Genomic DNA, 26,904 nt, shown 5'->3' on the forward strand with positions numbered 1-26,904 from the left:
AAGCATAGTCTCCATTACTAATAGTCTTCAGTGGTCCTCTTCTGGACAGATCTTCTCCCAGTCTGTCCATACCAGTATGTTTTTTTGGTTCTGATTTACTCTGGGCCTGGCAAACTCATTAAACTGGACCTTGGAAAAAGGGTGAAGTACAGAAGAGGAAACAGGAAAGTCCTGAGGGTAGATGCTTAGGCTTAGGTGTCAGGAGGGATTGCTGAGCTCATCTTGCAGACTCTAGAGGGTGACTACCATGGTTGTCATTAGGACTAGTATTTAGGGTTTTTTTTTTTTTTTTTTTTTTTGTTACCACAGCATAACCTAACTCATTCTGACTGATGTGACCACCACTATCATAGAGGGGGCAGGATTCCTAGAATCTGGCCAGCTTGTGTATGCACTTGTGCATGCGTGCACGTGCAAATACATATAAGTATAGATATGAATCTGGTGTCTGTATATCACAGTGGTTCTCAAACTCATCTGCATATTAGAATCACTTGGGGATCTTTTATTTATTTATTTATTTTATTTTTTAAAAGATTTTATTTATTCATTTGAGAGAGAATGAGAGACAGAGAGCATGAGAGGGAGGAGGGTCAGAGGGAGAAGCAGACTCCCCGCCAAGCAGGGAGCCCGATGCGGGACTCTATCCCGGGACTCGATCCTGGGACTCCAGGATCGTGACCTGAGCCGAAGGCAGTTGCTTAACCAACTGAGCCACCCAGGCGCCCCATTTGGGGATCTTTTAAAGTTCCAAAGCCCAGGACGTAGTATAGATGAATTAATTCACCAACTCTGGGGGTGGGCCACAAGCACTAATCGATTTTAAGCTCTCTGGGTGATTCCAGTTTGCAGACAAGCTCAAGAACCACTGGTCTATGAAAATTGTAATAATAACATCCCTGTTATTATCTGAAGAGGAGTAGGGATAGTGGTAATGACAATGGTACTAGCCATCATTATCATTTACTGACTGCTTCGTATCTGCCCGGCAGTTTCCTGGGTGTATACCAAACATTGTCACATCTAATCCATACTGCAGCCCTGCCAGACAGCTCTGTAGGCGGTTGGAGAAGGAAAAGAAGGGGGTTATATCTTTTAAACTGATGTCAGCCACAGAGCTGCTTAATCCAGATTGTCAGGTATAGTCCAGAAAGATGGAGTTGTTGGGCTAATCTTATTGACCCCAGAATGACCACTGTGGTCATCACTGGGGCTGAGACTCAAGGGTTGTTCGTTACCACAGCATAACCTGGCCCATCCTGATGGATGCAACCGTCCTTTTAATAACCACAGTGGATTCAGGAGTCGATATGCAAAAGCACATTTTGCAAAGTTATAAATTGAGAGTGAGTTTATTTTGGCTTGTGGCTTGGAAAGAGAAATGAGTGTAGTAAACCAAGCTATTAATCTTGGGTTGGTTGATTCATCCATCAAAATCACTCAGTGTTTCAAGGAATCAGGTTAAATAAATTAATAAAACATTACCTTGTATGTTTGTAGTGCTTTTCTCAATGGGATACATGGTGCTGTAGGAACGTCATACAATTGCTAGTCTTCTTGACACATCCTAGAAGGACTGTTGGGCATCAGTAGGGCCATGTGTTACTGTAAGGTAATAACAGGAGCTAAGTGATAGTGAAACACTTACCCAACATCCATAGGGATGCCTGGCTGGAGTCTTGGTGGGTAGGCAGGAGTTTGGCCGGGAGGTGTGGTAGTGTTGTGAAGGGTGTTCATAGCACAGAGAATAGCACAGGCAAAGACCCAATAGCAAGAAGTAGTATTTATAGGAGCTCTATAATCAGTTTAGTATTAGTACCGAGAAAGACGTCATTCCCCGCTCTTATGGGTGATTGAGAAGTCCCATACAACCTGCATTTCCACTTGTTTCTTTATCATTTGGTACATTTTCCCCCCACTTTGGGAGAGATTTGTGTGTAATGAAGGACCAAATATGCATAATGCTTTAATCCACTTCATTTACCATAAAAGATCACACCAGACACCACACCTAATGTTGTACAAATGCTTATTAGTAGAGGTTTTTTTTTTTACGGGACTCTGTTGATGCCTCAACCTTTGGATCCAACCATTGGAAATGAACTCAGCCCATCTCTGACTCTCACTCTGAGTCCAGGCCTTGGGGATCGTGTTCCCAGGAGACCCCTCTGAGCCCCTCTTGGGCCTTCAGTTCTCTTCAGTGTAAAACGTTGGATTGAAGGTGATTTCCAAGGTCGCTTACATGTCTAAAGTTAGGTGATTCATCAGGTACTCATTAATGCAAGTGTCCTGTTAAATAAAAATACTAAGTAAATACTGAAATGGATACTGCAGACAGACCAGAGCTTGGGCAAGGTAGCATTCTCCTCTCTACCTTGGTTTGTGCATTAAAATAGAAGGAGGGATGCTTTCTCATTAAACCTGTGCTCTAACATGAAATCAGCACCAGGATTTTAGAGAGCAAGCTAGCTAAACCAGCTAAGCTGCTTCTTAACTTGGACCCTATTGGTTCTCTCTTAGAAAGGTGGTGGGGTTTTTTTGTTGGTTTTTTGGTTTCTTTAAATCATATGCAATATCTTTTCTTCTGTAGCCTCAAAACTTAAAACTTTTTCACACTGTAAGCTCGTCTCAGACATCCCCATTGTTCTGAATTTCAGCTAGTTGGTTAGACACCTAATCATTTTGGCGACTTGGGTGGGGAGGGTTTATATCTCACCTCCTTGCGTTGCTCATCTGTCTGGTTTTAGGGCTGTGTCCATGTTGGGAGTCTGGAGTAGGGTGATGGCCCTAGGACTGGGATAACTCAGGCTGGACCAGTGCTTGACCAGCTTGACCAGGTTTGACCAGCTGCACCTGTTTGAGTACATGCCTTATGCCAGGACTGTGCCCAGCTCTCTGCCAGCACTGGGGATACAGTGGTGACAAAACAGCATGGGCTCTGCCCCTGTGGGGCTCCCAGTGTTTAAGGAAGTACACAAATCACTGTGTGATCATAATTATGTATGGGTTATAAACAAGAAGCACAGGGTCCTGAGCACTCTCATAGCAGGGCATCTAACCTAGTTTGCTTAAAGTTCAAATGCATGGACATGATGAAGAGCTCAGGAAAGCAGTTGGGGAAGCTGGAGGCATTAAGAGTCATGTACGATCAGATGCAAGATGGGAACAGGTGAAGGGTTCAAGATTAAGTCTGCAAATAGCACTAGGGTTCCTGTGAGTTGATAAAGTTCAGGACACCAGGCCTTCCTTGGAAAACTTCTTGCCCCTTCCCTTCTAATTCCCCAAAGCCAAAGGAATTATTCTTTCCATTAAAATCTCCAGGCCATATGTCTGTATCATTTCTTTGGCAGTTGTGTGTTGCTCTGTATTGTAGTAAGGCAGTGTGTCTTTTATCCCCCGGAAGGGAAGGCTGTTTCCTATACTCGGTGTCTCCCCCCAGCCCCAAAGTGGGTATGGAATTGTTGATCAGGTGGTTAATGAAAAGGCCTATAGCTCACCAGTTAACCTTAGTATGTGGGACGCGTCCTTCTTACATCCACAGCAGCAGATCAAAAGAAGGCTTAGAACCTGTGGGAAGAGTAACAGGTAACAGTCCCAAGTGCCCCTTTGTGCTCAAATTCACTAAAGCTTCCATCGATTGAGGCAATTAATGGGGGAAGCCTATCAACTTGGGAATACTTTAAGAGATAATAGCTTGTAATTAAAAGTCCAAGATAAATCGGCTTTTCTTTTCTGCATCTTATTACCTAGTTTTCTTTCTACCCCTCTGATTCTATTTCCATTAAGAGAGCCTTCTATTTGCTTCGGCACCACCCGCCCTTCCTTACGCCCTCCTTCAGAGTTACTCCCCGCCCCCTTGGCCACTTCTTCTATTTCTCTTTTATCTTTCTTCTGGCTACGCACTTCCCTTTTTGAAGGCCATCTTTTTAAAGAAAATTGTTGAAAAGATTGAAGGAAAATTTAAAAAAATATTTCATCCCTACTCTCTCATTTTAACCTCTTTGAGCCTATCTGCCATTTCTCCACGGGGATACATATTGTATATTAATGGCATTCTTTTTTTTTTTTAAGATTTTTTTTTTTTTTTTTTTTTATTTGACAGAGAGAGACACAGCGAGAGAGGGAATACAAGCAGGGGGAATGGGAGAGGGAGAAGCAGGCTTCCCGCGGAGCAGGGAGCCCGATGCGGGGCTCGATCCCAGGACCCTGGGATCATGACCTGAGCTGAAGGCAGACGCTTAACGACTGAGCCACCCAGGCGCCCCTATTAATGGCATTCTATTATATATACAGTTTTGTACTTTGCTCTTCTAGAATAGTCACAAATTTTCAACCAGCAAATGTTAATTGAGCTCCTACTATGTGCTGGGCATCGTTATAATGGCTAGGGTAGATGCATCAGTGAACAAACCAGACATAAATCCCTGCTCTTCTTGAAGCTTCCACCTGGTTCATGGAGAGAGACAACACGCATAATACAAATTCTCTTAAGAGGTGACCACTGTTGCAGAAAGAAACCGGAGGATTAAAGAAGGTTGGGAGTATTTATAAAATATTTTCTCATGTTGCTACCATCTTCCTGTGTACTTAGGGGTTGTATATTACCCTTGATGTTGATGGATTGTATTTTATTTAGAGCATTTAGAGCCTTAGAACTATAAACTTTAAGTCTGGAGAGGACTTATGAATCATTGAGAGCAAATCCTTCATTTTTGAGGTGAGGAAAAACAGGTCCAGAGAAAAGAAATGACTTGCTTAAAATTATACAGCCCCTAAGTGGCAAAGCGGGGGCTTTTAAATTTTAATTAAATTGATTTTTGTTAATTCTAGAGACAGGTCTTTCAGAACCCTGCTATGCTGTTTCCCTCTTGTGGGAAATTGAATTTGTTTCTGGTTTCTATTATAAATAATGCTATAGTGGGCAGCTTTACAACAATACCATCTTAATGAAAGCAAGTTAATAATAACAGTAATAATAATAAATAATAGAAGAGGCTAATATTTATCAAGCACTTACATTTGCCAGGCACTGTGCTAAGTGCTTTGCATGAAATAACTTAATTCTGACAGCGAGTACTGTTACTTCCCTATTTTTTACAGATGACACAATGAAGGCATTCAGACTCAGGTCTGGGTACTTAGTCACCGTGATGGACAGCCTTCCAAGTTTGGGTACAAAAGCTGCAGATTTCAAAAATCAAGATAATCAGTAATGCACATTTATTTAGACACTTAAGAGTTTTCCAAGAATGTTGACATATTAGGTTTAACTGTATGCAATTGCTGTTTTTAGGGTAAAACGTGGGTGAATGTTAGCAGTTTCTTAGGTTCCGTCTGTTATTTCAGTTAATCCTCACGATAACGGTGAATTAGGTGGTATTATGCCTGTTTTATGCATGAGTAGCCTAGCATTTTAGCTGGAGCTTGGACACTGAGTGGTGTAATGAATGTTTGCAGAGAGATCTGAGGAAGGGGGACGGGAGGCAAGGAGAACAGCGTGACCGAGGCCAAGTAACCAGCTGCTAATACCTGGCTCAAATCCTGGTTCCATGTCTTAGTAGCTTTGTGACCGCCCACGAAATACTTACATTCCTTGTACCTCATTTCTCATCTGAAAACTGTCATTATAAAGATTGAGTTTATGAAATGGGTGGAAATCACTTTGTTCAAAACCGGCAGAAACGAAGCAATCGATGTGAGGGCGTGGTGGTGGTAGTTCCTTCTGCCATGATGTTTCAAAGCAAACCCATCTCTTTTCTCCAACCGCAGTGTTTCTGTAAAATGCACCAAGAAGCTTTTGAAAATGGCATGGATAACTTGATGACCCTTGACACCATTGGGGAGTCTCTTTCTTTACAGATAAAGTTGTCCTCTCACCCGGATGGGGTGCTATATAAAGATGGGTGGAGCAACAGAGATGAACCTTGGTTTGGGGGTTTGGGTCACCGCAGGGTGAGGTCCAGGAACAGATGGCCCACCCAGCTGTTCCTCTCCCTCCCATTGTCTGGTGCCGTTTCTAATTTGACGATATCTTGCCCTCCTCCTTCAGGTGACCCCCTCCTGGGCCTGTGCATCTTGATAAGTTGGCCCAGCCACAGTGGGGGCGGGCAGGTGGGCAAGACAGCGAGTGCCCTTGGGCACTGAGCCTTCCTGCTGGAATGGGGTCTGTTCTTCTGGTCTGCTTCACCAGGTGGGCCTGGGGAGGCCTTTCCTCCTGGAGGGGAGTGACTGTCAGAGCTGAAAATGCGAAGTGGCTCCTGAAACCCCACCAGGGGCTGGGCTCAAAGTGCTGCTGGTGGGAAAAGGCAGTGCATCCTGAGCATGCCCTCTTGGGTTTTTCTGCAGCCAGCTCTTTGTCTCCAAATGGGGCAATGGGCTTTGGACTGTGGACTGCTTAGGACATCAATAAACGCTGTGAGCCACCAGCCTGTCCCTCTAGGGAAAAACTGCCTCAGGGCAGGGCTGGGGAGGCAAAGCCGTGGCTTGCAGAAAGTCTCTTCCTCTTTTTACATTAAAATCTTGGCAAGAAACTGCACTCTTTATTTCTGTCTCCTGTATCAGCAGCAGATTCTTTTTTTTTTTTTCTTAAATAAAAATTTATTGACTTTAAATACTGAACTCCGAGGCATCATCCTGGCTTCGTCAGACGGCAGCTTTTCCCGTTGCAAACAATTTTGCTTCTGCAGTTGACAGGGACTCTAATAACTCCAGGTGGTGAATGGGCGGTGGGGAGTACGGTTCTGTAGAAATACAAGCTCCAAAGCAATACAAACACAGAGGCAAAAATGGGAAGCTTGTCAAGAGGGAAGTGCTGTATTAAAACATGTTACCTTTATTGGCATTAAAGAAACCTCCCCTTTAGCTCAACATGAGGAGATGTGTTACATCCTTTATGGTGTAGCGACAGGCTGAGTGGTATAGAGCTTTTCACAACAGGGCAGCTGAAGTACTTTTATTAAGGAAAGGTGATTAAGATATACCATGAGATGAAACGCAGCAGATTAGTTTAGAATATGAACCATTTTTATAAAAATATATGCATTATCTTTATATAGATATAGAAAAAAACATTTGGAAGGGTGTCCACATGGTGGGAGGTTGGATCGTAAGTGTTTATATTTTCTTCCTTTTGCTCATCTGTGTTTTCAAATTTTTTCTGCAGTCAACATGTGTTATTTGTATAGTTAGGGTGAAAGGAAGGTGTGTGTTGGGGGGCTGGGAACCTCCCTTTTTTACCCAATCATTCTGCATACTTACTGAGGGTCTCCGAGGAGCTGGGTGCGCACAGTGACAGGTGTTGGAGTGGGCAAGATAGCCCCGGCCTCTGCCTTCACAGAGGTGGTGTTTTCGTGGGAGGCTCTTTAAAAACATTTTTAAGGGTCGCCTGGGTGGCTCAGTCAGTGAAGCGTCTGCTTTCAGCTCAGGTCATGCTCAGGGGGGTCCTGAGATCGAGCCCTGCGTTGGGCTCCCTGTTCAGTGGGGGATTTGCTTGTCCCTCTCCCTCTGCCCTTCCTTCCCGCTCTTGCTCTCTCTCTCACTCTCTCTCTCAAATAAATAAAATCTTAAAGAAAAAGAATAAAAACATTTTTAAGCTAGAAAATAAAAATATTTACAGGTTGTAATAAGTACTGTGAGGGAAAAAAAGCCAGTGACCTGCAGGAACGAGTGACAGGAGGTGGGGGTGGGGCGATGGCGAGGACCACTTTGAGGAGGTGACCCTTAAACTGGAAGGCCAAGAAACAGCCACTTGAAGAGGCTGGAAGGCATATTGGAAGCACAGGGAAGGACCAGCTGTGAGAACCTGCCACCTTCCTGCAGGTCGCCCAGAGGGCTGGCCAAAGTGGATGTTGTGGAACTGCCCACTGGTGAGAAATGTTACATTTGGGAACGTGACAGAGGCTCATAGACAGAGCCTCTGGGGAAATACGGCCCTAAGGACAACTTTATGACTCCTGAGAGATTGGTTAATGTTTTGCTAGATAACAGGAGTGTCAGGAGTGTGTTAGGGTTTGAGTTGTTGGCTTTGTACTCTGTTGCTTTTGGGTAGGAGCTCTGATGCCATCTTTCATGCTGGACAGGCCTTTAGTGCTGCCCTGGGGATGCCCAGGCCTCCTTCCCCTGTCTTCTTCTGGATTCGTGAAACTCTCATCCATTGGTGCTCAGGCATAAGGCAGGACACTAGAGTCTTAGTCCTTAGCCTTTGGACCCCTGGCCGTCCTGGAAATGTTGGGGAGGGTGCTTCTTTCCTCAAGTATTCATTCCTTCCACCAAGAGGATGAAGGAAGTAGTTGATAGAAGTCCCTGAATGTTAGGTTGAGGACTTATACGGTGATTTTGAGTTAACTATGGTAGCACCATCCAGAGTCCTCTCTAAGAGCAATCTGAGCAACGCAAATAAAGAACAATAATAGTGGTCAGATCCTTTAACCAGAAACTTCAGTCCAAGGAACTCATGTGGAGGGTGTATAATATAGATACATATCTAAGATAGATAGATAGATAGATAGATAGATATTTTTTTTAATGGGGAGAGATCTAGAATACAGCAATGTCTATAACAGCAGTAATAGTCATTAATGACATTGTGCCTTGGGGCTTTGAACATATTTTCCTATATAGTACTTATGAGAGCTTTGCAACATTCCTGTGAATGAGGTTCTTAGGCTGGTTTCCCAGATGGGAAGTGAAAGGTTAGTGAGGTCACATGAGTGGCCCTGGTTCACTCTGGCAGATTCGGGCTCTGACCTCTAGTACACGCATTGTTGCCTGGAGGGTTTGCTCAGAAACTCAAGAAAATGTTGGGAGTCAAGAAAGCATAGGGAAAGGACCAAGACCGAAAATCATTATTGAACTTAACACATGCTTAGTTCCATCCCAGGTGTTTTGTAAATTTTTGCTGGGTTCATCTTTACAACAAACTTGTGGGGAGACAGGCTCTGAGAGTTTGAGTAACTTCTATAAGGTGTAGAACAGGATTTAGACCCTGACTAGGCTGAATCCAGAGCTTTGAGGGGGTTTGGGCTCTGCTGTATTGTCCTTGGCTTCACGAGAATGAATTGCTGGATGAGTGAGTAAATGGTAGGCTGACGTGTTCTTTTCCACAGCTCTGCAGTTCTCTGTGCAGTGCATCTGCCCAGTCGTCTCCCACGAGAGTTGCAGCTTTGCTGGCCCTTGTGGCCACAGTTTTCCAACACCCTTCACCTAAAGGCTCTCTTCCCTCGCTCAACCCATCCCTTGCAAAATGCTCAGAACCAAATGAGTCTAGGGTAAACCAGGCATGCAGGGTGTGAACCTTTAGTAACTGAAGGAAATGGAGCTATTTCAACATGATGCAATGTTCTGCAGCCATTAAAATGATAAATGTGACTGTAGAAATATGAAACGGTATTGGGAAATAGTTGCACGTATCTGATAGTAGTTGAAGCAACGTGCATTCACATGGGTAAAGGTGGGAAGAGGACAGGAATGAAAACTATGTGAAGGTATTGGGATTGAGTGGTATCACCTTCCAGTTGCTCTGCTAAGCTAGGAGTGTCAGGGTCACGTCTCACAGCTTCTGCTGCTTCTTCCCCCAGATGCAACTAGTCACAAACTCCTGTAGATTCAACATCAGTATCTTTTTTTTATTTAAAGATTTTATTTATGTGACAGAGAAAGAGAGAGCACCAGCAGGCAGAGTAGCAGGCAGAGGGAGAGGGAGAAGCAGGCTCCCCCCACCCTGAGCAAGGAGCCTGATGTGGGGCTCAATACCAGGACCCTGAGATCATGACCTGAGCCGAAGGCAGTCGCTTAACCAACTGAGCCACCCAGGTGCCCCTAAACATCAGTATCTTAATTCTGGTGCCCATTCTTGCTCTCCACTGCCAGTTTCCTAAAGCAGGTTCTCATTATCTCTCCCCTGGACTGCACAGCAACTTCAGTGGTCTGCGGGCCCCCATTCTCATTCCCACTGTAGTCCATATTGGACACTGTCGTCAGAGTGATCTTGATATAAAACACATCTAATTATGTCTCTCCTTTGCTGAGAAGCTTCTGTTTACTTGTTACTGCCTTCAGGAGGCAAGTTCAAACTCCATAGCATGGTGGTTGAGGAGATCCTTCACCATCTCACCCAGTCTTCCCTCCAGCATGTCATAAACTGCCCTTCCTCTGCCCATGTGCCTTCTCTTCTCATCCCTTCCCTGATCTCTTCAAGACCAAACCCATCCTCTCTGAAGCCTTCACAGCTGTCCCAGGGATTATTGGTTCTTCCACTCTCCTAGATTACAGTGAATCGTGCTGTGCTGTAATTATGAGGTCACAGCTCTTTCACTAAATCCTGAGCCCCTCCAGGACAGGCACCTGCCCTGTCTTCTAACCTCCACTTTAAACCCTTGGCATGGTGCCTATGACATAGTAGAGGGGCGGAATTGTGTGTTGATTGAATGCATCAATGATTAAGTGAAACAGTTTATTCTTTGTAATGTTTTAAAGTTGATTTAGTAATGCAATTTTCAAAGGAAACAGCATTTAAAGAAGGCATCAGGAACTTCTGAAATTTACAAAAGTAGAGTCAAGTTATGTAAATGGACAAACTGTGGAGTTGACAGATTGGGTTTGAATCCTGGATCTCATACTGAGCCTTGGTTGCCTCATTTATAAGATGGACATCATAATAGTACCATATAGGGTGGTTCTAAAAGCAACAGAGGAAATGCAAGTAAAGTGCTTAGTACAGTGCCTGGCACATAGGAAGGACTCACAAAGAAAAATGCTAACAAGCCACAGTGATTAAATCATCGAGAGCCGAGTGCTCTTATGTAAACCTCTTTTTTGCATCCTCCTGCTTTTTTCAACATAAAACTTTGAAAGCTTTGACCTCAGCTGAAATGGGATTACATTCATGCAGGATAACGAAGAAAGGATCGGGGAAGAATAAATTCAGCACTTCTCTTAAAGTCTTGTTTTCTATTCTCGTTTTCAGGATATCCCACATGGGGTAATGGTCGAGCTTACGTGTGAGTTGTGACGCAGGCCAGGATGGGTCTAGGGCTGACAAGGAGAAAGGTGTCTCCAAAGGGGGCTGATCTTTTTTTTTTTTTAATGATTTTATTTATTTATTTGACAGAGAGAGACACAGCAAGAGAGGGAACACAAGCAGGGCGAGTGGGAGAGGGAGAAGCAGGCTTCCCGCAGAGCAGGGAGCCCGATGTGCGTGCGGGGCTGGATCCCAGGACCCTGGGAGCATGATCTGAGCGGAAGGCAGATGCTTAATGACTGAGTCACCCAGGCGACCCTAAAGGGGGCTGATCTTATTTTATGGTTATCATTCATCAGTGGGCTTTTCTTGGCTGGACTGAAAGCTCCCTCAGGCTGGCATCATATTTGTGTTGCTCTCCATAGATAAAATTAGGACCAGTGGATGAAAATTGTTGGGTATCAGATTTTTGCTCAGTGTAAAAGAAGACGTTCCTCACAATGAGAAGAGGCCGACCAGTGCAGTAATGAGTTCCCCATAATGGGAGATATTTGAGCTAAACTGGATGGGGTTGAGAATACTATGGAAGAGATTTCTGCTTTTGTTGGGATACTGAGGTAGAGGTGTGTGGTTACTCGGAGCACATATTTAAGGGACGGGGCAGGTGTATGAGCTCTCTTCCTTGGTACAAATTGAGGATAGTGGGTTTCTACGGACCAGGGTTATTTAAGGATGGGTATCAGTGTGTCAGAAACATGGACCACAGTTCCTGGATTGTGAAGACCGTCTGCCGGCATCAATGTTGGCAAAAAACTGGCTCCCTCAGTTTAATTGAAATTGATGAAGATTATAATAGATACAGTATAGAACCCCTAAATCATCCTAAAGTATGATAATTAGGGCAAAAGTCTGAGGCCTAGGACTCTTGCCTTTAGTGTGTGCCTTCAAAAAGCCATCTAATCTCTCTGTGACTCTTAACACATTTCTATATAGTATGGCTCATACCATGTAGTCTCCATGTGAGGAAGACAAAGGCTAAATAAGGTAAGGGTTGCTCTTCTGTATTTGGGGCAAGGAGTGATTTCTTGGCCACATCTGGTAAGGCCTGGATGGTTCCTGGCATTTTACCTATTTGACCAGGAGTTCATAATCAGGGTTTCATAGGTAAGCTTCCTGGGACCGTAAATCCCCTGACATTGTATGCAAATTTGTGTGCATTCTTCTGGGGGAGAAAAACCCCTACTTTTGTGGGATTTTCAGTAGGGCCCATGACCCCAAAATATTCAGAACCATTTACCTCCATGGTAATGATCTGCTCAAACCGAAAATATTCCAGAGAAAGGTAACATTGTAATCATTTACGCTTTAGTGTTAATGAAAAAATACGAGAGTTTCATAGCAGGATTAGGATGAACCAGCTAGATAGATGTTCTGGTTTTGTATGTAAAGAGGGAGCATTTATGTTCAAGGGTGAAGGAGGATTAGGGAAATAAAATGCTGTGCCCTGGGCCACATCCAATTTCTCTGCCCCACCCCCCGACATTTTTGCCCAGAGCGGAACCCTAGAACAAAATCTCATTTATCTGAAAGAGCCATGCGTGGCAAGGTACAAGTCTCAAGTGGCGCCTGATTTCTGTCCTCAGATTGATCATTTAACACCTCCCCAGGGCGTCTCCAGGATACCATTCCAGGCCATAACGGTGCACCTCTAAGCTCTGAGGAGCCTGCCAGCGCTTCTGCCTTAACGGGGAGCGTGAGTGAGGTTCAGTACCTGGCGGAGAGGGAAAGGCGTGCTCACCAGCCCAGCCATTCCAGGCGTGGAGAGTGGTGGGAGGTGGCAGTTTCGCTGAGTTCAGTACAAAGAGTCCTGATCTGCGAGTTCTGAGTTCCAGTTCCTGCTTTTTCCGAGCTCGCTGACCTGAGACAGCTCCCCCCTACCTCTGAACCTCAGTTTTCCTTCTGTAAAATGAGAAGGCTGCAAGACTCGGACCCACCCAGATGCCATCTCCGCGCGGATGTGCTGCCCCTTTAAGGAGCGCGGGGGCGCGGAGGCGGTGGCCGCGCCCCCTTCCTCTCTTCCCTTCCCCGCCGGACCACCTGTCTCAAGTCTCGCCCCGCCCCCTTCAGGAGGGGCGGGGAAGAGGGGCGGGGAAGGAAGGCCGAGGATTTACCTTGCGGGGCGGGCGCGCGACGCATGCGCACGGCCGGACAGGTCCGCTGCGCCCTCACTTCCTGGCATTCCCCCCTCCCCCTCCTCGCCGTTACCCTGTACATCCGGGTCACTTGCCCTCCCCACTCGGAGCCGCCGCCGCTGCTGCAGCCGCCGCTTGGCTCGTCGCGGCTCCGCCACAGGGGCAGGTGCGGAGGGGCTCCCGGTCCGGCCGCCGCCGCTGCCCCGCTCCGGGCCCGGGGCTCCCTCTAGCGCCGCTGAGGAGCCGCCGCCGCGGCTCGAGGAGGGCGGAGGAGCGGGGCTGAGAGAGCCCGGAGGCTCGAGCGGAGGGTGAGTGATTTATTTTTACCCTTTTCCCCCTTCCCTCACGCCCCTCACTTTCCTGCCCCAAGACCCCGTTTTGGCGGAGAGGCGGGCGCGGTGGTGGCCGCGCCGGCGCGGGGCTTCCTCGGCCCCCGGCGCCGTGGGCCCGCCCCGGCGCCCACCCCCGGCGCTGCGGTTGCACCTCTGCGGGCGCCCCCCTTCCGCCGGCCCGCGGCGCCCCGGCCCCTTCCTCCGCGGCCCCGGCCCCGCCAGCGACTCATTCATTCGGACCTCCTTTTTTCCTCCCTTTCCTCCCACCCGCACCTCCACGCGCGTGCTCGCCGCGCCCTCCCACCCCCAGAGCCGGCCGCCGCGCGTGATCTCCGGCTCCCCGGCTTTTCCCCTCCCGCGTCGGCGCTCGCCCCCCACCCTCGGCGCCCACCTCCCTTAACTCCTCGCGGCCGCCTTTCCTCCCTCCCTTTCTCCCCGGACTCACCCACAGATCCACACCCCCTTTTCCCTCGGACTCCGCCACGCCTCGCGGCGGCAGCCACTCCTCCTGGTCACCCGCGTGGAAGTTGGTGTCTTTATTGCCCCTCTCCGCCCTTCCACCTGCGCGGCCAGATCGTCCAAGTATACACCGCGTTGACCACTTCAATTCCCAGCATTTAAAGTCCAGATTCTCAGTCATAGGGTGTGGTCTTAGGGTGTTTCCAAAACACACAATTTCTACTATAATTACCCAAATCTGTGACTGTCAAACTGTAGTGGAAGTGGCAATTGCTGTGTGTGTGTGTAACTCATGGCTATTCTAGGCTGTACCAAATATCTTTTTTTTTTTTTTTCTTTCCTGGAGGGCTATCTATGATGGGTTAATTTTCTCAATGTAAAATTTGGCAGAAGATTGTTACTCTTTTCTACACCTCCACCTTCCCGCTCGCTTGGTTCCATGACTGATTTGCAACATTACCTGTTACTACCGTTTGTTGGTGAGACTTTTTCTCCTCTAATTTGTCGACAACAGTCATCGAGTGTCCCCTGGTGTGCGGAATACTGATGAAATGCCTGAATTCTTGCAGTACCACAAAGTGCCATTCTGGATAAGACAAAGATTTTTGGAATTTGTTTACACTTTGTTCCCCCTCGTGCAGATTTATTGCGTTCGCCATCATTTTACTCCGTAATCTTTATGTGGAAAATGTGTATCAGTCAATTTTGTGTTCTTACAGTCTTGCAGTTTGGCAGACTGACATTCCAGAGGAGTGTTTTATATAGATGAAGGAATTTCAATCACTTCGGTCTTTGGGGACTTATTGCAAATCATTTTAGACAAATGTACCTCAAGAAAAACACACTGATCCTTTTAATTCTTTAATTGTATTTAATAATAGAAACAGAAGCTTTGTGTCTAGAGCACTTTGATAATTGGGGCTTATTTGATAACCCCTTGGTAAGTGTTGTAGTTGGCTAAAACTGCCTGATCAGCATTCATAAAATGATATGATAGGCCTCCCCTTTTTTTTTCACGTGACCGTGGTTGTCTGTAATAATGACGTCAAAGGAAGATTTTTAGTCCTGTAGTGTACCTACCTGGATATCAGTATGATACAATTGCTATCAACGTTAATATCAGCATTTTCTAATAGCCCTTCTGGGGAGCTAAGTATTAAAAAGGCACTTGGCCGTTTGTTCTCTTTTAGGTTTTGGATAACCACTCTAGCAGTAAGATTTCTTAACTCATAGTTAAGATTGCCTCTCTTTGGCAGAGCAATTTTGTTAGATAACATTTTTCAATTCTTAGAACTTTTAACAGTTACATAGCTGCTTCAGAGGAAGCTCTTGGATCATAAGATGCTGGATCTATAGTATGAACTCTAGATCATTTGATAATTGGGGCTAGATTTTTCTCTCCTATGAAATTGGTTCATCAAAGGGAGACATGATTAGTAAATTGATTCTAGTTGCCCCAGCAAAAATATAATTTCAAATTTTAAGATTAAGCGAATGTAGTTTATTTCTGATAGATTACAGGTGATATTTTACATAATCAGATTTAGAATTTTTCATTTCTCTGAACTTTCCCCAAAAATGGGTTAAAAAAATGTGTTACATAGCGTCACTCTTGAGATTATTATATTCATATTTGGAATGATCATTTACCATAGTAAGTGATTGAAGACTGTAGAGGGATGCTTATTTCATTTTACTGCTGGTTTCTTTGGGGGAAAATACTGGACTGTCGCTTATATGAGGTTACTTAAATCATTAAGTATTGATGCACTTAACTGTTAGGGCCTATAATTTGCTCTTTCACTGTTTAAGGAATATAAAATTATAATATTTGGAAATATTTAATTATATTGTTAGTGACATTCCCGCTATTATTTTTGGTCTCTCCTTTTCTTTTACTGCACCAGAATTTAGCCTGGTGCACAGTGGATACTCAAATGTTTTGAATAATTGAAAGAATGGCAAGGTCAAAGAGTTTTTGACTATAGCATCATTTTGTAATTATGTGGCAAAAGTTTTGGGAAAAATGTTGATTGCTCTCAGCTGCAGTTTTCTCAAGTTCATATATTTTGAGAATTGCTCTATTTGATTTTTTAAAGTGCTTTGAGATCTTTGGGGAGAAAGTACAATAGGCATGTCATTTTATGTTATGCTTTAGTCCATTGAGTAGATTTGTTCACTTAGAATGGATATTTGATATCTTCTCAGTATTCATGAGCAACAGTCAATTCAGGTTGTGTCTTGTGCATTTAAAGTCACCATAAAAATTCTTAGATGTGTAAGCTCATCCTGTATTATGATCAGTTCACCAAAATGAGGTTAATTTTTCAAGAGATATTTTTTCAAGTGGCAGAAATGGAAGGTATCATCAGTAATGTGACAGTGGTTATGTAATATATTTTTTTAATCTTATTTATTTGAGAGAGAGATTGAGAGAACGAGTGAGGGGGGAACAGAGGGAGAAGCAGACTCCCTGCAGAGCAGGGAGCCCAACACGGGACTCGATCCCAGGACCCTGGGATCATGACCTGAGCTGAAGGCAGATGCTTAACTGACTGAGCCACCCAGGCACCCCAGTGTTTATTTAATATTTCAGTGGTGGTGGTCATAATGCTAATAGTAACTAGCACATGGTGTTTACTACTTGCCGGGTTGAGTCTAAGAAATTCTTTACAACAACCTTGTTAGGTGTTAGTATTCCCATGTCACAGACTAGGAAATTGAAGTTAAGTAATAACTAAAGTGACACAGCTACTAAGTGATAGAACTTGGTCTTGGCTCTTTAATTATTATGCTGTGGTAGTGAACACCTACTATATGCCAAGTTCTTTATATACATTAAGGTAGTTTTATGACAACCCTGCCTGGTATAGGTTAATTCCTAGTTAACTACTAATTAACAGGAATAGCAGGCTCAGAGAGCTTAGGTAACTTGTCCAAGTATGCTCCCAAGTAGGGTGAGGAAGGCTGGCATAAACATCCAAGCCTCTGTGATTTGTAGTCTTTACTAAAATTCTATTTCAAAATACTGATTTGAGGTCCTGTATTTTATATTATATATTTAGAAGGCATACTTAAAACAGCCAATCTAAAAACTTTTTCAGCTGACACACAGGATGGAAAATGTTCACTTCTCTACTCTCTTATGAGCATATACAGGATTATAATTTCCTGCTTACTAGCTGTAGCTTCACCCTTTTCCCACTCATATAAGTATATTGGAATGCAAATGAGTGACATTTGTAAAACTTTTTATTTTATTTATTTATTTATTTATTTATTTAAAGATTTTATTTATTTATTCATGAGAGACAGAGAGAGAGAGGCAGAGGGAGAAGCAGGCTCCCAAGGAGCAGGGAGCCAGATGTGGGACTCGATCCCAGGACTCTGGGATCATGACCTGAGCCGAAGGCAGACGCTTAACCATCTGAGCCACCCGGGCACCCATTTGTAAAACTTTTTAAACAAGGAAATCATTCTTAGAAGGTTGATTCTTTAAAAACACACATTTCTTGTGACACATCCTATGTTCTGATAGTGGTACCACTGGTGAGAAAGGCTTTTTTTTTCAAAGATACTGGGTGATTTTGTTTAAGTAGAAGACCTTATGCAAAGATATATTTTTGTAGCTATTTAATTTATTTTGAAAAGATGACGTTCAGTGGTACTGTTTTATGCAACACTGTGAAGTTTTCAATCCTGTGCAGTTATAGTCTGCCATGGGAGTAATTTCTACTTGATATATTCCAGTTGGTACAATATGTCTGGTATTGTATTATAAACCTAAACTAATACGGACACTTCACTGTGCTTAGAATATTTCTTCCAATCATAAATTGGCATGTTCTCAGATAATTCAAGTTACACTGAATACTAATTTAGGTCAAACAATTTTAGGACATACTTGCTATGAAAAAAGTTATGACATATTCCCAGATATTATTATTTGGGGATTATTTATGCCATTTCTCTGTTCTTTATGAGAGTAATAGAAAGTTGAAGGCACTAATTTAATCCATGATTTACTAGGTAGGTCTTGAAGTGGACTTTTACAGTTTGCTGATTTGTGCTCTTATCGAGAGATTCTACTCATTGTAAAATTTTAGTATGTATGGACAAAACCGTTGCGCTAAAGCCCTAATTTGCTTTTGTCTGATAGTGTGAAGATTCTCAGATTAACTATGAAATGGGAATAATAATGTCTCTGCTGTGTGCCTCACAATTCTTATGAAATATTTATATTAATTTCAATGCAGTGTGGTAGGGAGGGCAAAATATAATTTTATTAAATTAACACATTTCTTTTTTGCAGGGGACACGGAGAGGGAGAGAGAGAGAATCTCAAGCAGACTCCACACCGACTTGAGATTCTTTCTCTCCTTCTCCCCCCCACTTGCTGTCTCTCTCAAATAAATAAGTCTTAAAAAAAAAAAAACTTGTTTTTGATAATGTATTTTTTGACAACTAGCATAATACTTGGTATATGATTGTGTGAATCCCCCAAATAGTTAATGAACACATGAGCACGCTTATAATAACAGTGAATAAACTACTAGTAGTCCTTCCTTAGAGTAGAAGAGCGAGAAAAATAGACAATGTGAGTTCAGTGCTATGTATTCCATAGGTACCTAATCTTATGAGTCAGGGTAAAAGTCCATGTTGTCATGCCATTTAAACTAAAACCTGAGGAGTGGACCAGTAGTCAGTCAGACAAAAGGGAGAATGCGGGGCGCCTGGGTGGCTCAGTTGGTTAGGTGTCTCCCGTCAGCTCAGGTCATGATCCCAGGGTCCTGGGATCGAGCCCCACATCGGGCCAGGGAGCCCACTTCTCCCTCTCCTCCCAGCTCCTGTTCTCTCTTGCTATCTCTGTCTCTCTCTCTCTCAAATAAATGAATAAAATCTTAAAATAAAAAAGCGGGAGGAGAATGCACGGGCCTAAATTGAGGGAGAGGCAAAAGCTTTGAGATAAGAGAGGTCAGGTACATTTTAGAAACGGCTACTGGTTCTATAAAGGAGGTGTGGGAAAGAGGTACACAATAAGTAAACTGTAAGCCTGGCTGCATGAGTTGTGTTAACAAGTTCAGGTCGGTTTGGACTGAAGGCTATAGGGAAAGCATTATAGGATTTTTTTTTTTTTTTTTAGGATTTTAAGGGAGGGGAGAGTGAAATACTAGCTTGTTCTGACAGCTTTGGGAGAATGGATTGAAGATGAAGTAAAATTCAATACAAGTAGGCAAGTTAAGAGGCTATTGTTGCTAAAGTCCAGGAAAGAATTGATAGTGATCATCATTTGAGTACTGACAATGGAGGAATAGTATTAAATCCATAAGATTTGATGATTTACTGGATTTAGGCTCTGTAGAGCCTGTAAGTTTGCTTCCAGTTTTCCCCAAAGGTCCTGTTGCTACTTTTTCATGTAAAGTTGAGATGCTGTTGGGGCTAAGACAAAGCCAGATGTATTCTCGAATATGCATTTTCAGTTGACTCTCTACATTGTTAGTTATGGAGTTGACCCATCCTAAAGTGGGTATATCAGACCAAGGTGGATATTCCTGGGAGGTCACTATCCTTGGGCTCTGTCCAGGTGGCGTAGGGCAGCATAGGGTTCTGCCCCATGATGTACAGTCCATTTCCACCATGCCTTGAGTCTGCACCTGCATATTCCTACAGCTTCTCAACAGTCCTGTGGATGATGACAGAGGGGACAGACAATGCGGGAAACAGCTCTAAGAACCCCCATCTGGATCTATGATTGGAAATGAAAGAAAAATCTTTTATCAGCTGCAGTTCTTCTGGATTAAGCTCTTACCTACCTCTTTCGCAGCGATTGCTCAGGATTCCAAATAATGGGATTTAGGGAGAGAAGAGCCTCACCTAACATTGGCAGTTGACACTTTACACTGTTGGGTCCTTTATTTGGCAGAGAGAGTTGGTAAAGTGAATGACAAATGCTGTTTTTATAAGATAAGCCTGGAGGTTTGGAAGCTGGGGCACATTTGACCCCCTTGAAAAACTGCCCTTTATAGTAAATCAAGGGGGACAGTAGGTTAGAAAACCAAAGTGGGAATATCAGCCTGTGGACTCAAGAGGTCTCCATGAGTCAGGGATTCAGTTTCCACAAGAGGACAGTAGCATGCTAACAATTGCTTTAGAGAAGGAGCATGTCTGATAGTTGTGTCCGGAAGGCAGAGTGCAGAACCCCCAGGGGCACCTGCAGGTGGAGACTGCCTGCCTCCCTTTCTCAGAAGCTCTAATCAATAAAATCGTAAGTCACAGAGACTTGTAACCAAAAAACGGTCGTTAGGGTTGTGGGGCCCCAAAGGTACTAGGATTTTTCTACATGCAACCCTTCCTGATTGGGAGAATCCCCTCTGGCACTTAGAGGGTGGGGAAGTACAACCATGTAACATATCAACTCTTAACTATACATTGGGATGTAGAGGCAGCAACAGAACATTGAACTGGCCCAGAGAGTCCTGTCCTTTCGTCACATTCGTTTTTTTTCCCCACTGTAAATCCTGCCCAAACCCTATTAATTGAATCTGGATGTTCCCTCCCTTCACGGGACTGGGTAGGCTGGTGATGACATGGGTGCCTATATCTAAAAGAACCTTAAAGCTTTGAGTCCCTCTCCAAAGTTCCCTGGGCAGCCTATTGGCTCTATGGCCTTCAGTCCTTCTTGGGAGTCAGGGAGACTTCAACCCCATACTTTATCATTTTTTTCTGTAAAGCAGAAGAGTTTTGGGGGTAGAAGTAGAGCAGGGTAGGAGATGGGAGCACGAGGGAGAGAGCACCTGTACCAGCAATCAAAGCTTTGTATTCCCTTTTGGTTATTCCCTCATAGTTCAATCAAAGGAACTTCTAATAATTTTGGTCCAACTAAAACTTCATTTTGGCAGCAAGGCCATCCTTACTTACATAATCCATTTTAGTTTTGGGGATTCTGAGGCTCAATAGTCACAGCCACAATGCCTTTCACCTGGAGACACAGGGCTGTTGCCCCATTGTCTTGGCATATCCCTTCCTCTGCCAGCCCAGAGGAGAGTGAACAACCACCAAGTCACCATTTGGGTGGTTGATTTCAATTCCACTTTTTGCTGCTCAGTTTCTAAACATTAATCCAACTCCTGTTCATTAACAGGTAGGGTGGTAGGGATCCATATTCTCATCTTCTCCCCACCTACCATCAGGACCACTCTCAGATCCCAGGGTGTCTTCCCATTTCCTAGACCTCTGCCCTTGGGGGCCTGATAACTCTGTCTTCTAGAAAGTCATGGGTGGCTCTGTCAGCATCCCATCCTTACTGCCAAAACTGTCCAGAACCATGATGGTCTGAGATCTTACCCTAGTTGCAAGCTAGTAAGTTACCATGCCACCTTTTCATGGATGCTGGTAGAAAACATGAGACTCCTGTGTAAGAGATGAAGGACAGTATTACTCTCACTAATAGCAGTAGCCAGAGCATCAGCATTTGAAATGTATTTTCTCCAAGGTAAGTTGGTATCTGATAACATTTACTCAAAAAATAATGACTACCATGTCCAGACGTCTTTTGATTTGAAAAAAATCACACATGGTTTTTTAGGAATTTCAGGGACATTACATTAAGGTGAAGCACGGGAAAACCACCTTGGGTTGCAAGGTATGAGATTACTTTGCTTTTGTTTATGTCATACAATAATTCTCTACTTAAAATTCTGGAAAATTCTAACAAAACAATATAAGCACATTTCTAATGAGGTTTTTTTTTCCTTTAGATCTTGGGACAGTATATATTTAGGGGCTACCATAGGGAACTCTGGGTGGCTCAGTGGGTTAAGCATCTGCTTTCAGCTCAGGTCGTGATCCCGGGGTCCTGGGTTCAAGTTCCGCATCGGACTCCTTGCTCAGCAGGGAGCCTGCCTCTCCCTCTGCCTGCCTCTCCCTCTGCCTGCCACTCCCCCTGCTTGTGCACATGCTCTCTCTCTCTCTGACAAATAAAATCTTTAATTTTAATTAAAAAAAATTTTTTTTTTTATTATTCATTTGAGACACAGAGATAATGCGCATGAACAGGGGGAGAGGCAGAGGGAGAGGGAGAAGCAGGCTCCCCACTGAGCCAGGAGCCCAATGTGGGGCTCAATCCTAGGACCCTGAGATCATGACCTGAGGCAGATGCTTAATCATCTGAGGCACCCAGGTGCCCCAAATAAATAAAATCTTAAAAAAAAAAAAAAAAAGAGGGGCTAGCATAGTTGGAGGAAGGTTTAAACTTAGAATTTTTCATTTTTTTTAAAGGGGGTTGGGCTTCATTTTATCAATCATAATTTTCTAACTCCTGTGCAGTTAGTTTCTGTAAACAAACGTAAGAAATGTTATCTCGAAATTTAACTTTACTTGCTGAAAATTGTTACGTTTAAGCTTGTTTTGACTTAAATCTTTGATATGTTCTGGTATTACATAAATATTATTTACCAAGTTGTTTTCTAAAGTACAGAAAAGTCAGCTTCATTTATTCTACCCATTTGGATTAAAGTGTACATGAATGTACAGAGCTGGAAATGTAAAGAAATCTAGCTATGGTGGCTCCTCTTCTAAGTCGTTAGTGGATAAAAGCTTAATGTGTGAGAATCAAGGGCTAAAGCATTTTGGAAATACACTCTGATAACTGGGACTTCCTATATTAAAATGTGAATATAGTTAAACCAAAGCTTTTTCTTTTTATTTATAGAGCAGTATGTTGAAGCAATAGTCAAAATATGTAGTCTGGGGTTGGCAACCCTTTGAAATGGGTGTGCCAAAGTTCCATTATAGTATGTGTCATAGTGACAACTGGCCAGTGTTCTGTCTTTGGTATGTGTTACTGACCCCTTCTTAGTAGTCTATTAGCATATTAAAAGTTCATTTAAGAACTTTAGCTGATTTTCAGTGTTCTTATCAGCAGCTTTTAAAAATCACATATTTTATTAAAAATCAAATTTAATTTTTTTAAACCATTCTCATTTTGCCTAGTTTGGGTAGGTAGATAGCCTATGATTTTAAATAATTAAAAAATTTTTAAACATTTCAAATTTTCCTAGTTGAGGTATACAGGCAAAACTTCAGTGAAGTCCTTTCCCTGCCTCTGGTCTCTCAGATCCTTTCTAGGGTCTTATTTGGGTCTCACAAGTAAGAGATGAGTGAGCAGTTTTTTTAAAAAAAGTATAGCTGGTTTACAGTGTTACAGGAAACTGTCTTCAAATCGTAAAGTAGAGCTAAACAGGTGCTGTGAGACAGTTTATCCCAGGCAGTTATAAGTCACATGATTAGCAAGTAGTTTCTCCCAGTCTGTGCCTTGTCTTGTTATTTTCTTAATGGTATCTTTTGAGATGCAAGGGTTTTGAACTTTGATAGAGTCTAGTTTATCTTTTTCTTTTCTTTTAAGAATCCTGCTTTTGGCTATGGTGAGCGCTGTGAATTGTGTAAGACTGTTGAGTCACAGATCTGTACCTCTGAAACAAATAATACATGTTAAAAAAAAAAGAAGAAGAACATAGCAGGAAGGGAAAAATGAAGGGGGGGACCTGGAGGGAGGAGGAGACGAACCATGAGAGACTATGGACTCTGAGAAACAAACTGAGGGTTCTAGAGGGGAGGGGGGTGGGGGGATGGGTTAGCCAGGTGATGGGTATTAAAGAGGGCACGTATTGAATGGAGCACTGGGTGTTATACGCAAACGGTGAATCATGGAACACTACATCGAAAACTAATGATGTAATGTATGGTGATTAACATAACACAATAAAATAAAATTAAAAAAAAAAAAAGAATCCTGCTTTTGGTGCTATGTCCGTGAAGTCTTAGTCCAACCCAGGGCCGTGAGATTTATGCCTGTGTTTTCTTCTAAATGTTTTTTTTTTTTTTTTTTTTTTAAAGATTTTATTTATTTATTTGAGAGAGAGAGAATGAGAGACAGCATGAGAGGGAGGAGGGTCAGAGGGAGAAGCAGACTCCCTGCCGAGCAGGGAGCCTGATGCGGGACTCGATCCCGGGACTCCAGGATCATGACCTGAGCCGAAGGCAGTCGCTTAACCAACTGAGCCACCCAGGCGTCCCTTTCTTCTAAATGTTTTATATTTTATCGTTTTAGTTCTTATGTTTGGGTCTATGATCCACTTTTAATTAACTTTTTTTTTTTAAAGATTTTATTTACTTAGAGCATGTGAGCGGTGGGAGGGACAGAGGGAGAGAGAATCCCAAGCAGACTCTGTGCCGAGCGCAGAGCCTGTCACGGGGCTCGATCCCATGACCTCAAGATCATGACTCTAGCCGAAATCAAGAGTCGGACACTTAACTCACTGAGCCACCTAGGCACCCCTAATTAACTTTTATGTATAGTATGAGGTAAATTTCTTAAGTTGATCTTTTTGTATGTAGATAGCCAGTTTCTCAGTGCCATCTGTCGAAAAGACTGTCCTTTTACCCCTTTGAATTGCCTTGGTATCTTTGTTGATAATCAGTTGACCCTGGATATATGGGTTTATTTCTGGACTTTCTTTTCTGTTTTATTGGTCTACATGTCTATCCTTCTGCCAGTACCACATGTCTTGATTACTGTAGCTTGTTATGCCATATTTTAATAGTGCAAATAGCATTCTTTTCTTGTAAAAGTATATGCTCATTTATTTTAAAAAATGAAACAAAATAAAAAAGTGAAAGAGGAAAGCAAAAATCACCATCTAAGTAGTCAGTGTTCTGGTGAACATCTCTCCAGATATCTCCGCACATACATGCATGTTGTATGAATGCACACACATCCTCCACAGTTATACATAAAGACACGTCAGTATTTGCCCCACGCTCATTGTTCTTGTGTACTTTTTGAGTGAATACATTTATTGTCAACTTTAAGAGAGAACTGATTATTTTTCTTTCTTCAGGCACTTCTGTAATTCTGTGAGTTTTTACTGACATACGCTTCTGAGAAGAGCAAAGATTATTTGGGCTAAGAACTGAGTGCTTTTTTTCTTGGTTAGCATGTTAATTGGAATTTATTTCTCACTTCATCTGCTGAAAGATGACTTTAAAACAAATTTTTTAATGTGTGCTCTGTGAATAGATGGCAGATTATGTGTGGAACATTGACAAAATCAATCCCCAAATCCAGTTTTAAACATTTAAAGTTTCCATAAATCTGCTCTTCAGCATTAGATTAACTTTTTGGCAGTTGTGATCACGAGTGTGAAACCAGTAAATACTGTATGTGTGGTGATAGAGTTTTATTTGCAGTCATATGAGGACTGATCCCCGCTGCAAGTTTGTTTTTGCCACGTTAATATGCTCTGTTGCATTTCGTGGATTCAGCCTGTCTGTAATCCTGGTAGAGCTCCATCCTGTGATACTTTCAGTAATCACTGTGGAACTCTGACCAAACCCTGAAACACTTTCTCATCTTGAGTGTAGGTCAGATCCCATGGTCGGAAACTCCCTTGACATTCACATGCTTCTTGTAGTATGATTTTTATAGGATGAATACAGGGCTTAAAGTTACATTTAGAGATGTAACATGTATAGGAGACCATAGAGAATTTAAAAGATTGAAGTTTAATCTCTGACAGTGGGGAGCCATTAAAGGTTTTGAGTTTGGGGAGTGACAGTGTGACAAGTTTCAGAAAGCCACCTTTACATTGGCGTAATGGAAATTTGGTGTTTGAAAAAGGCATGCTGAAATTCTATGGGAAACTGAATTGCTCGATGAAATTATATAAATGAGGTGTTTTTGTACAAGATTTTAAAAAGAAAACTTAAAATAAGAAATTTTCAGATGACAAATGGACTGTTTATAGAAAGGAAAACAGCATGCTAAAGTGTTAACTGTGGCTAACTATGTGGTGGGATTATGGATTTTTCTTTCTACTTTTTGTGGAAAATTTAGTAAAGTGCTAAATATATCATGTAATAAGATGTTAAAATGGAACTCTTTTATTCTGAGTTTGGCCCTAAGTTGAGAGGTACACATTTCTAAAGAGAGTTATAAGCATACCATGCAGGCATTGCAAAATAAAGAGCCAGAAAATGGATTTGTGACCTCTAAATACCTACCCCATCTGTTGGTATAAAGAATCAGGGAGCTGGAAATTAGAATAGTTTTTGAACTGAGTTGTTGGAAATTGGAAAAGTGTTTTTAAACCAAGTTGTTAGTGTGCTAGGAGTTTCTTCTAACCTCCCCCTTCCCTTTTTGGTGTGCTCCTCCTCAAGTACAGGAGCTTTCTGGTAATGATATGAGAGCTGAATATGTAACTTGTGTAGTTTAGGGGACACAGTGGGTTGATGTCTGTCTCACTGTGCCTGAGTGAAAGAGAAGCTATCCGCTGTGACAGCGCAGCAAAGCAAGGTTACTGTGTGGGTGGACTGCCCATCCTCCCTGAGTTCTGAATGGGTACATGTGTCCCATAGACTGGATGAGGGCCACTAGTGAGAGGAAGCTCATAGGATCAGGGTGGTATGAGGCAGAGGGGGAGGAAGAAATGGCTGGATTCCCACAGGAGATGCATTATCTTGCATCGAGAAATTGTGGTGAGAGATCCCCAGTGCTGGAATGGGTGAGAGCTTCCAAGGAACTCCAGAAAGCATTCCTTGACAGGTCAATTTTAAATACTTCTTGAGCTGAGAGTGCTCCTGCCCTCTAATGACACTTAACTGCTACACCCAGGGTTCGTAAGGTGGAAGGGAGAGCAGGTAAAGCACGGTGCTCTTGTCATGCCTAGGGCACGCGGGCTGCAGGCAAAACTGGGACATGGGGAGAAGCTGTAGTCCTGGATGACAAATTTTGACAATTATACTAAACTGGGTCTATCACTTTCTAAATTCTGACAGTTTTTATAACTTGAAAATGACCAAAGTCATAGGCTTGCCTAAATAAAAGTTCAGGGACATTAAACTGTCAACACAGAATAACTTTAAAGGACAGTGGTAGATAAAACACTGCTTTATGGTTACATCCCAC

At 43.1% G+C, this 26,904-nt stretch overlaps 1 protein-coding gene and 1 non-coding gene across 14 annotated transcripts in view; both read left to right on the top strand.

Annotated features, from left to right (window-relative positions):
- The window catches only part of CYRIB (CYFIP related Rac1 interactor B), a 144,416-nt gene that overhangs the window by 51,090 nt on the left and 66,422 nt on the right, over window positions 1–26,904 (top strand). For 5 of the 13 annotated variants that reach the window (XM_036084515.2, XM_036084511.2, XM_036084516.2 and 2 more), the window contains exon 1: window positions 13,318–13,457. The exons of 7 other annotated variants lie outside the window; for them this stretch is intronic. Coding sequence is in view for 1 of the 6 variants with exons in the window: in XM_078072005.1 (XP_077928131.1) it covers window positions 14,380–14,419 (40 nt within the window). In the remaining 5 variants the exon portion in view is untranslated. Of the gene's footprint in view, window positions 1–13,317; window positions 13,458–14,313; window positions 14,420–26,904 lie in introns of those variants that run through there. One more of the 13 variants, XM_078072005.1, reaches the window with a different exon arrangement.
- On the top strand, window positions 19,478–19,666 carry LOC118530855 (small nucleolar RNA SNORA73 family). The gene has a single exon (XR_004914856.1). It is a non-coding gene; the product is annotated as a small nucleolar RNA SNORA73 family (small nucleolar RNA).

The sequence above is a fragment of the Halichoerus grypus genome, chromosome 5 (assembly GCF_964656455.1).
Source record: "Halichoerus grypus chromosome 5, mHalGry1.hap1.1, whole genome shotgun sequence".
In the NCBI taxonomy this organism is placed as follows: domain Eukaryota; kingdom Metazoa; phylum Chordata; class Mammalia; order Carnivora; family Phocidae; genus Halichoerus; species Halichoerus grypus.